This window comes from Folsomia candida, unplaced genomic scaffold (assembly GCF_002217175.1).
Source record: "Folsomia candida strain VU population unplaced genomic scaffold, ASM221717v1 Fcan01_Sc008, whole genome shotgun sequence".
In the NCBI taxonomy this organism is placed as follows: Eukaryota; Metazoa; Arthropoda; class Collembola; order Entomobryomorpha; family Isotomidae; genus Folsomia; species Folsomia candida.
This window is the reverse complement of record NW_019091200.1, coordinates 1,442,299-1,452,925: the sequence shown is the minus strand read 5'-3', so window position 1 is coordinate 1,452,925 and position 10,627 is coordinate 1,442,299. Positions and strand designations below refer to the sequence as shown.

The window sequence follows — 10,627 nt, the reverse complement described above, 5'->3', positions numbered from 1 at the left end:
CAATGAAATGATGCAGAATTTTTTTACTACCCTAACCAGACAAAAAATGGCACCACGAATAACAAAAGGAGTGAGTGAGGAATGTATGTCTGCATAAATGTGTCGACTTTCTCTGTTTGTCTGCAGGTGAAAAATTTAGAGTCGTTTTTTGGTAAAAGTTTAACGTGGAAATCCAACTTTTATACGGGCAATCAATCGCTACATAAAGTTTGGATGAGGAAGAAAAAGTGTAAATCATTGACATGCATGATGGGCATTTTTGGATTTGTCCACATTTTTAAAGTGGTGCTCAATCTGGTGGAGAAAGTCGGGTACTTTCTCCACCTAGTAGATCCTGCTGCCCGGCAGATGTACTTTTCCACCAGGGGAATTTTATGCGATATAGAATTTTGCTATATGACTGGTGGTGCTTCGATTCGAGTTCGGTTCCATCAAATTTCTTTGCATTTCTTTTTGGGTGAAAGTTGGTCCTATTTGGACACACATACGAATGGATACATGATGAAGGAGGGGGAAGAAGCTGAGCTGAGCTCGTTTCTTAAAATCTCTTTCAATTAACATTAATTATTATCTGGAGGGGCACTGTTTAACTGTAGTTATCGTAGAGTAAGATAACCTGACATTTTACTGCCTAACCTTTACCTCCACAAACTTATTGGAAACGTGTAAAAAGTGAGAGGTGAAGTGAAAGCTGAAAGAGAAAGTTGATTCATTTTTTTGATTATAAACTTGATAACCTCGTAAATAAATAAATCGTTGTGCAGAGAACAGGCTGCTGTTGGAATGGGGGACGTGGGTGTGGTGGTCGTGGTGGTGAGAAAGTTGGGCTGAAAAGATGATGCAGATTACCAAACGGCAATGGTGGTGGTGGTGTTACGACAATAAATTCGACAACTTCTCACTCAAGTGCATCAAAGATAATTTTTAACAGCAACTATTTATGTATGAGCGTAAGGTAATAAGCAGTATTTGATAAGAGTTGTGTGACACTGATCCGAAGATTATTGGGGCTAAGATTTGGCGAGATAAAGGTAAGAAAGATGTTTTTGTTTTTGGTAGGGAATAAAAATTCAGAAGCAGAGAGGCAAAATTCTGAATTTTGCGAGAAGGGATATGTATGCATATCATGTTTAATAAGAGATCAAGAAATTTGGTTACAAAACGAGTGAAGTTTAATGTGAGCCTATTCATCCATAGTTTTAATAGCGAGTTAGGAAACCTACGTTTTTAAACTTCGGTAACTTTCCTTATTTCTTGATTTGGGTAAAAAATTTCTGGATTTAATATGAAAAATGTTCAGAGGACGCTCAAAAGCGATTAAAGATCGGCTCCGGAAATTTTAACCAAACTCAAGAGAAAGTTGAAAGTTACGGAAATTTTAAAAACGCAAATTTGCTAACTGCCGAAGTGATTGTTTTTTCGAGCACGGGAAACAAAAATCGAATTTATTTTGTGTTAAAAATGTGCACTGTTGCAAAACTGTGAAAACTGTGAAATCATGTAAATACTCAAAAATTGTGATAATAATGACTAAAATTCCTCCAGTTAAGCAAAAGAATCTATAATCCACCATAACAAAAAAAATACAGAATTTGAAAATTATCCTTTTTGACGCCGAAACTAATCAATTTATATACGGAAATGTTGAGCTTTTGTCCAACATTTCAAGCAACAAATTTATCACAAATATGTATCTCTCAGAATTCTGCGACTTTTCAATGTTCACTTGGACCTGACACAATTCTTATGTGCATAATTTCCTATCACCCATTGAATGTGCATCTGTACATGTTACAAAACCATATGTCTAACGAAAATTGGAAAACGACATGCATTGATAAATTTGCATATTGAATCAAATGCCAATCAAAACATGGCATTGGTCCCGTTGGAAAAATACTTTCGCCAAAAATTCACTGATCGCGACCAACAATATCGACAAATCTAGCATCCTTGCAAAAAATTTAAGGAGTTTAACTTCATCTCCAGAAAAATGAAAAACATGATGCCCATAGAAAACCAATAAACTCTTTGACTGCACATGTATTTACTTCCGGTAAAACATGCAAATTAACAACAACGCAACAAGATTTCCGACATCGGAATCACATCAGTCGGCAACTATCCGAACACTTCGATAACCGGAGAAAAAGTCAACATTCAAGTACCAAACTGAAGAAATATTTACATAAATATCCAGTATTTGACATTTTGTCCTCAGCATAATTCTCTAACCTTGGTCACACACCACCAAATCATCCTCATCGTCATCATAATCGCCACTTATCTTCTCGTCAACAAACTTAATTCATACATTCACGCAGAGATAACTACTTTCGCAAATATTGGCCAAATCTGGTGAATTTTCTCCCACCCAAAGGAAGAGGGAAGTAGTGGTGCTGGTTTGATTGGCAGTGTTGGTTTAGGAACCCCATAATTATCATTACGTCCACACCACACCACACAATTCATACATATGCAGCCCGAGATATCATCAGCGAGACCAAGCAACGCCACACGACCGACGAGAGCAGTATACACAGTGCAGCTGTGATAAGTAGACAGGACCAAGTGGGAATGAGTGTGTACAAGCAAAGTCGGTCGGTGGAACCGTGGCCATTCGACTCCATCAATCCATTGACTGAACTGGAGCAGTGGGTGAAAGCAGGAAAAACTGAGCCAAACCAAAGCGAGCCGAGCCCAAGTATTGATTAGGCTGAACAACATAATGCGCTATCTTTTGTCCCCTATAAGCCTGCCACTCAACCGCTCCTGCGCCCGACCTCCTTTCACCCAATCTCCCAGCACTACTGCAACCAAGTCTGCCACAACTACGCTGCTACGCTATCCATATAACCACTACTTCATCACTTCCCCATCCAGTCCACCATGTTGACACGTACGTAATTTTTTTTTGGAGAAAGTTGAAACCTATTTTTCAAAGAGTGAAAGTTATTTCACGGGAGAAAGCAAAATTTGAGCAGTAACTTCATCCTTTCGTCGACCACCATGTAATTTTTTCCTGGAGAAAGTTGACAACAATCTTTCTGGAGAACCTTGATCTCAAATTTTCAGCGAGTGAAAGTCATTGCACTGAAGAAACCTAAATTAAAATCAGGCCAAGATGAACACGCCATTCGAAAAGCGGATTTGTTACACGATCTGCATCTGTCAGATGACCGCAGTCCTGAGCTGCGTGTCGCTCGTGTATCTGACCGTGGCCATCTATTCGCCAGCCTACCGCACCCTGCACTCTGGCTTTCTCGAGGACGCAGTGATGTGTACGACTATATCGAACAAATCCATACCCAATTGTGAGGTGGATGGGAAAAGTTCGTGGGGGTCGTGTGGGGAGTGGTGTCTCTCCAAGAGTTCCGGTTCTTGCACGCAAATCCTCGTCGATGTGCGGTGGAACGGGACGAACATCCGGTTGGAGCAGTGTTCCGCAGTGGATGTGAAGTATTGCGATGGAATCAATCCGAAAATGGAGGTCAAAAGGTGAGAGAGAGGTCAACTAATAATCTGCAGTTCAGAGTTTCATCCAATTTTACTATTACGCAGCTGCATTCAAGGCGAGTGCTCCGAGCTGCACGGGATCTACAACTGTTCGACGGGGGCATCCTCCGCGACCGGGGACAAGACGGGGGCGCAGTGCCGCAACCTAACGTCCGTTCTGGCCTGCACCCTCACAACGCTCGATGTGAACAAGACATGCAACACGAAGACGAGCTGTGCCGACTTGGAGGGGCTGTACGACTGCAAGTACGGCGTGTGTGCCAAGATCCTGCCTCCATACAAGTGTGACAAGCGGTGCATCTCGATCCGCACGGGGGCCAAGAACATCCTCGTGCGACAGGGCGACATCATATTCACGATGGCCTGCGACCGCGCCGTGGTGGCCGAGACGGGACAGGAAGTCTGGCCCCGGGGGAAGGTGGCCCTCTCCAATTCCGCCCTGCCCCCCATGCTCGTGCTCTTCTGTACGAATGTGGCTGAGATCGAGGGTGGAGGAGTGGCCGCGGGGGGATTGAAGAGTATGAGCTTGACGGACTGCTTTAATGGGACGCTCCTGGAACCAGACCACTTTGGAAACTTTACGAACATCACGTATATTCTAAGCAGTCATTTAGAATCGAGCGAAGCGGGGGATCGGATGCTGGATGCGGAAGGGGTTTTCGCCCCGTTGGAATATTCTCTCCTTATCAAGAACAGCACCCCGTTGTATATCAACTTTGAGGGCTGCGTGAGTACATTTTTTTATTTAGTTAACGTAAGACTTATGACAAAAATCGTCAAAATTAGTACATTTTTAATAATTTTTCGGTTCTGGGAATATATTTTAAAATTCTGGATGACATTTTTTAGTTTTTTAAGTCGATGAGCTCGAACTTTTCTAGAGGCTTCTTATGTAAACTTGAGATTTCCTCCTTCAAAAACTGTCAAAATCTGATATTTTTAAAAAGTTGGCGACTCCTTGCTCTACAAATTCATCATCCAGAATTTTAAAATAAATTCCCAGAACGGAGAAATGATTAAAAACATTCTGATTTTGATAACGAGTCATCGAGTCCTACGTTAACATAAAATATACAACACCAAACCAGTTTCCTTTCACTTATACATCCAATTTTAAAACAGGTCAACACTCTGATTCTGAACGAATGTGAAAAATTCCACGCCGAGTACGGCGGTGATGGGAGCGATCTGCGAAGCCAGTCCAGATTCCAGTGTTTCTACTCTCCCAATGTCACTCAGATTCCGCAGGACTTTGTTGTCCTCCGGTTCTCAAGAATGAGAACGATTCTCGAGTTGTTCATAGCATCCACGGTCCCCGTCACTCTGGCGATCGTGTCCTGTCTCACGCTCGTCATTTGCACGAGGATCATCCATGTCGGGGATGACTCTCACTTTACGTTCCATTGTTGTGGGGGTGACCCATCCGGTGGGATGGAAAAGGAGGAGGGAGAGGCAATCATGGCGTTGTAGATATATTTACAATTCATACAGAATTGAGTTTTCTAGGATAATTTGCACCTCACTTTCACTTGCGAATTTCTTGATCTCTTAATTATACTTGCTAAATACGAACGATAACTAGATAGATCATGCTAATTAATAGGATATACATATTGGCTATGTTTGGAGTTAGATAAGGAACAGAGAGCGCGATGGTGGGTGCGGTGGGCTGCGTAGCCTCGACAATCAATAATCGTCACCAGCGGAGAGAGTCTCGCACGTCGCAGCATGGCGGAGATGACCACGGCGGCGGCGGGGGGCACGGCTACGTCCGCCACGGGTCGAGAGCCACAATATCAGAGTCACGCCCTCCTTCTTCCGCACCACCGAATCAGCCTTCACTTTCCGCCTACACGTATGCCACGCGAGCCTCGATTGCCCAACCGCTACCGAGTCATCACGTCCCACCGCCGGGTGGAGGGGGTGGTCTCACTTCCACCACGCAACTTCCGGGGGAGGAACAGGTCGAGTTGGTCCCGGAAACGTTGTCGTTGGCAGAACAGGTACAAATTAAGGATAGAACTATACCAAAAGAATGCCAAGAAGAATCGCTAATTGCCTTTTTTTGCCATATTCAGGTCAAGTTTTACGTGTCTCTCGCTCTGGGAATAGTGGCGTCTCTCTGCGTATTTGCCTTACTCTTCCTCATCCCACTGGTCGTGGAGCCTTCCATCTCCACCCTGCTGGCCGATTTCGACCCCTCTCCGGCAATATGTGTCACGGGTGAGGCAAAAATTCAATGATAAGCCAAGTTACGTTATCTACTCGGTGTGTGGTGATAACACGCGTCTTTTTTTGCAGTGGACTACACCTCGGCGACAGGGTTGAGCAAGTGCGGCCTCTGGGCGTCCTGTCGAGAAGGGTGCACCTCCACACCGTCGCAATGCCACCAGATTTACGTCAGCTATCGAAGAGCCGGATCCAAGCTCAGGCCACGAATTAGTAACAACACCATTCTTGACCCGCATGACTGGCTGGTGAGTGAACGAACGATGCTCATGATTAAGAAAAGGAAATTAATTGGTGAATTTATTTATTGTACAGGACGAATCGCGCTGGGACGTGTCTTATACTCAACTCCTCGTCAACGCGAAGGGATGCGGATATCCACCCAGGGTCAAGTGTGAAGAGTTCGGCGACACGTATGGGTTGGTAAGTAAATAGGAGACGACACCCTCAATTAGACAGAAACTAATGACTCCATATACATATCTAACCCATTCCAGCAAGGACGAACTTTCTCCTGTTTCTACTCCCGCACGAACCCACGCCTCGTCGTGACGGATTATAACTGGGAGGAGACCGCGCAACCACTCCTCATCGCCCTGTGCCTCCCCACGTCACTCTTCGCCGTGTCCATCTCCATCCTGACCCTTTGGTATTGTCCCAGCTGCGAAGAACGGGGAAAGAACAAGCGCCCCTGCCGGGCACGCTACCAGTCCGCACCCACGCAAGAAGCCACCCCGCGGTCTAACTCGAGGAGAAGTCGACCAGACGGAGGAGCACCGCCACCACCACCGCCTCCACTTCCGCCGGGTGCAATCGTCCAACAACCCAGGGTCAAGGGTGCCGCGGCAGGAGCAGTGGGAGCATCGGGAGGTCATGAACGATCACCCTCGCTCGCCACAATCTCGTCCAGAGACACGACTTTGTCCAGCGTTAACTCGATGGATGACGGGTACGTAAATGCTTCAAAATAAACCAGGAGTTCATAAAATACGAAAGGTCAAATTGGCGATTTTTTACCCTTCCCTCCCTCGTAACTGGTTATACCTACTTTTTAACGCAATAGCCTGTCCCATCCCCCATAATACCAATATTGTTTGACACCTTATCATTCTCTACATGCTGCGACACATGAATTGTTTCCAAACGAAATTAGATTTAAATTTGTATTTGAAGAAAGCAAAAAGCGTTTAATTTTCGAAAGCGAGATTTTTAGCATAAAAATCAAGCTTAAAATTAGGATTATTTCACCTAAAGAATAAATCTATGTCCGCATATTCAAAAGTTATTTAAGGCCAAACTATGTAGTTAGGCAAACTAAATGAGTTTTGTCCAACTATTTAAAAAAAATGACAATTTTTTCGACATATTTAATTCATTAACTTGTAATTTGCAGTTGGCAGTCGCCCCCATCTCCGCCCCCACGGCTCAATCCACGAATTCTGAACAACCACAACAACAACAACGGGGGGAGCAACAATAAGGGGACAGCCCGAGCGAGGAAGCTATAACCCGAGAACCCCCCTTCCCCCCACTTTAGAGAGAAAGGGACAAGTCCACCGTCTAGCTAGCACTGTTTAGCTACACACCCATTCAACAACATAACCCATCCATCATCACAATGAGGACACAATCGACCAAAAGTGAGAATATGTAGAGGCATAAAGGAAGCCACGACAAGAATTATTACTACAATTTCATATAGCTTATTATATCAAGACATGATTTTATACCACGTTTCCTCATCAGACACACGAAAACACCAACACCAAAACTACATGGATGTAGGTACATATAGTCACACCCACCCACAGAAAAAAATACCACCGCCACAAAACGAGGGAATTTTACACTCTCTCCAATTTCTTATAAATATGGACGATGCGCAATATATACACAATTATTATGCAATTTTTAAATAATCCAGTCCAGCGGACTCCACCCACTTACAATTACTTATATATGCCACTTATTTAATATGTATGTACAACTACTAGATTTTACTACCTGTTATGATCATCGCCATAATTAATTATGCAATTAGCTCTAATTTTTAATTACTTAATTTCTTTTCCGAATCTATATAATCATCATTCATCAATCACAACAATTCGTCGCAATTGTAATGCAGTAAGTACCTCAAAAAACTAAACGGAAGGAGAAAGTCATCAACTTTCCTCCGCATTCGCACACCTCGTTAACAATACAAGGGATTTTTCTATGTAAGTAGCTGAATTTTAAGAAAAATGCAAAACCAACTATATGCATAATTAACTAGCAAAATATTAAGACTTCTTTACTTACACGCAACTAATTAACGTTTAGCTAGTTGTGTATGGACATAGTAAAAGAAAACAAGAACAGAGCTATAATTATTTCGAATTTTAATTTGAACCAATTTTTGACGCGGATAAAATATGTAAATACTTAGCAGTTAAAAAAGACTTTTTCCGTTTTAGAAAATAGAGGGCGAGGTCGCTTTTATACATGCTCGCGCATAATAAAATATGACTGAAGGTCAGTCAGTCAGCGGTTTGGTTGGTGAAAGCAGAAGAGAAAGCTGTACATTAAAAATAGTGAAAAAGTATGATATGAAGTTGAGATTGTGATTTTTCCACTCCTACCAAAATACACAAAGGTCGACTTCACTCCTTGGTCACTTGCGCCATAGTTAAATTATAACATTGGCGCAAGTTACCAAAGAGTGAACCCACCTTTATTAAGAGAACTTTTCTCTTTATCGCCTCACCCACCCACCTGAACAGAAGCAGTCACCACCACCCACATAAAAAATACCTTACAAAAATATACAACGATTTCTACCATAGCAAAAATAGATTAATAAGTAGTTTCCTCTTTTTTCTTTCTAATAATCTTTATAATTTCCTTCTTGTTCCACTTCCGCTGAGCCATATCTTGAAATATTTATAAATAAAATGTATGTAAATACTTCAACTTCAGATGTACTAAGAAATTGTAAAAGTAAACATAGCCTCCACTACTAAATAACTAACTAACCCAGAATTTAGGGAGAGAAATCTTATACATAAATGCAAAAACCACGGACAAATATTATTGAAGAAAGTTAACATTGGATTGATACCAAGTGCTAAGAGAAAGTATTTATTGAAAGAAAGAAAGTCCACGCGTGGATCGCCTGGTCGTAAAAAAAATGTGAAATTAAATTCTGCTGGATTTATAAAAAATCGAGACCAAAAATCGAATGCGCGATATTGCGGTCTGGAACAATGGTACTAATAATTACTAAATGCTACAAAATTACAAATTAATAGGAGAGAAAGATACATAGCTTTTTATTTCAACTACTAACAACTACTAACTTGCAGCAGTAATGAAACTAATTACTAATTAAATAGTAATAGTTTAATGACGATGTATAGTCGAAAACTCGTTAATTAATTGTTACAGACACTCCGCCATATTCGTAAACCTTTTAACCCACCCATCAAAAACGAAGAAAATTTTGGAAGCAGTCACAATATACATACAGCTTTATACACAAAAATAAAATGCGTATGGTCTTTTGTTCTTGAGAACCAACCAATCATAAATAATCCTCCAAAATCACACATTACATCATAAATTAAATAAAACTAATTTATTTACTTTGCTGATACCACAGCTAGACCTTAAATCCTGAAAAAAAACTAACAGCTACTACAGATAAGTGATGATGATTGATATCCCGTGATCATGTTACACGCTTTTGTATTACAAAAACCATGAAGAACCTACGATGATAATTTATGCTGTACTTAAATATGTATATGGAATAAGCGAGAGAGAAAAGAGGAAGCAAATACTAATAAAATGATAAAAGACGAGACAAAAAGGAGCGTTTTTGGCATAATTTTCATTTCATGCTGTGTGTGTGTCGCTTATTAGGATGGTGCATAAGTAAGATAAAGAGTTTTTGTACTTACCTTGGCTTCCTGTTGTTTCCGATAAGCATGGAGCATCAATTCTTTCCGGTCGTCTTCCGACAAGACGGGTTCCCTTCCGGGTGGACCGTTCCCTTTCTTGGACAGCTTGACCACTACTTTGGTCTTGTCGTTTTTGCCGGTAAAATCAGAGAGCAGCTTTTGTGGGGTGATCTCCTTCCCACAAAACCAAAGTTGGGCTTCCGACATGACGGCCAAAGAGTCGTGCGTCCCCTCGAGTTCTTCCCGTCCTTCGAACTCCATCCGGATCGGGTCATGAGGTGGGAGGGACATTGGATACACGATGGTCACGGCCCCCGAGAGGAGGCTCAACTGCTCTTTGACGACGGAGAAAGTTAGTGGGGTGCCGGACTGGGCGAGATTCTGAAGATGAACAGAGAAGAGCGTGCATTTAATAATTAATAAAAAATTATGCATGTCTTTTGACTAATTAACCTTTGAAATTGCATCCTTGGCTTCAGACACCGTTTTGAGGAGAACCTTGACCATGTTAGGATTCGGTTTCTTTCCGTTACGACGCCCAATGGGGTCTTTTTCGAGTGTGAATCCACCACTGGGCAGGCAAATCTCACCCCATTCATCCACCAATTTTAATTCCTCGACCTGCAGTGGAAATCATTTACTTGACTGCCTTTTCATTTACTTTAATAAGAAATTTTTATCTAAGTAATTACCTGCTCATCCGTGAGTCCAACAATATTCGGAGGGAGAGCGGTCCCATGAGCGGCCAACTCTTCAATTGCTGCAAATATGATATGTCCATATGATAATTAATTGTACTTAAACTTAGAATTATCTTCTGTTTACCTGAACAAATCCGGAATACTTTCAGCCGAGCATGATAAATCTCTAGGATTTGCGGAATCAAAACGTCCGTGGGTGTGGTGACGGTCGTGTCGAAGAGAAAGTGGGACTCGTCCCCG

General features: G+C 42.1%; 3 protein-coding genes across 4 annotated transcripts; 2 read left to right on the top strand and 1 right to left on the bottom strand.

Moving 5' to 3' along the window:
• The first annotated feature begins 500 nt into the window (after nt 1-500).
• On the top strand, nt 501-9,595 carry LOC110853628. 2 transcript variants are annotated; one of them, XM_022101920.2, is made up of 7 exons: nt 501-1,031; nt 5,150-5,519; nt 5,595-5,739; nt 5,818-5,993; nt 6,061-6,168; nt 6,243-6,694; nt 7,139-9,595. In XM_022101920.2, the coding sequence occupies exons 2-7, from the start codon at nt 5,169-5,171 to the stop codon at nt 7,251-7,253; spliced, it is 1,347 nt and encodes a 448-aa protein (XP_021957612.1). In that variant the 5' UTR covers nt 501-1,031; nt 5,150-5,168; the 3' UTR covers nt 7,254-9,595. The 2 variants fall into 2 exon arrangements, with proteins under 2 accessions (XP_021957612.1, XP_021957613.1); XM_022101921.2 differs by lacking the exon at nt 501-1,031 and having other exon boundaries at nt 5,135-5,519.
• On the top strand, nt 1,527-5,020 carry LOC118436500. The gene is made up of 3 exons (XM_035854719.1): nt 1,527-3,498; nt 3,562-4,243; nt 4,639-5,020. The coding sequence occupies exons 1-3, from the start codon at nt 3,125-3,127 to the stop codon at nt 4,984-4,986; spliced, it is 1,404 nt and encodes a 467-aa protein (XP_035710612.1). The 5' UTR covers nt 1,527-3,124; the 3' UTR covers nt 4,987-5,020.
• Nucleotides 8,700-10,193, bottom strand: LOC118432972 (cilia- and flagella-associated protein 298-B-like). Its single transcript, XM_035854363.1, has 3 exons — nt 10,140-10,193; nt 9,687-10,067; nt 8,700-8,708 (listed from the first exon to the last, which is right to left on the bottom strand). The coding sequence occupies exons 1-3, from the start codon at nt 10,191-10,193 to the stop codon at nt 8,700-8,702; spliced, it is 444 nt and encodes a 147-aa protein (XP_035710256.1).
• Nucleotides 10,194-10,627: the final 434 nt, after the last annotated feature.

Coding starts and splice junctions, on each gene's coding strand:
- LOC118436500 (XM_035854719.1), top strand. CDS start 3,125: ATGAACACGCCATTCGAAAAGCGGATTTGTTACACGATCTGCATCTGT. Junction 3,499..3,561: donor CCGAAAATGGAGGTCAAAAG/GTGAGAGAGAGG, acceptor ACTATTACGCAG/CTGCATTCAAGGCGAGTGCT. Junction 4,244..4,638: donor ATATCAACTTTGAGGGCTGC/GTGAGTACATTT, acceptor ATTTTAAAACAG/GTCAACACTCTGATTCTGAA.
- LOC110853628 (XM_022101920.2), top strand. CDS start 5,169: ATGGTGGGTGCGGTGGGCTGCGTAGCCTCGACAATCAATAATCGTCAC. Junction 5,520..5,594: donor CGTTGTCGTTGGCAGAACAG/GTACAAATTAAG, acceptor TGCCATATTCAG/GTCAAGTTTTACGTGTCTCT. Junction 5,994..6,060: donor TTGACCCGCATGACTGGCTG/GTGAGTGAACGA, acceptor TTTATTGTACAG/GACGAATCGCGCTGGGACGT.
- LOC118432972 (XM_035854363.1), bottom strand. CDS start 10,193: ATGGTCAAGGTTCTCCTCAAAACGGTGTCTGAAGCCAAGGATGCAATT. Junction 10,068..10,139: donor CCAAGGATGCAATTTCAAAG/GTTAATTAGTCA, acceptor GTTCATCTTCAG/AATCTCGCCCAGTCCGGCAC.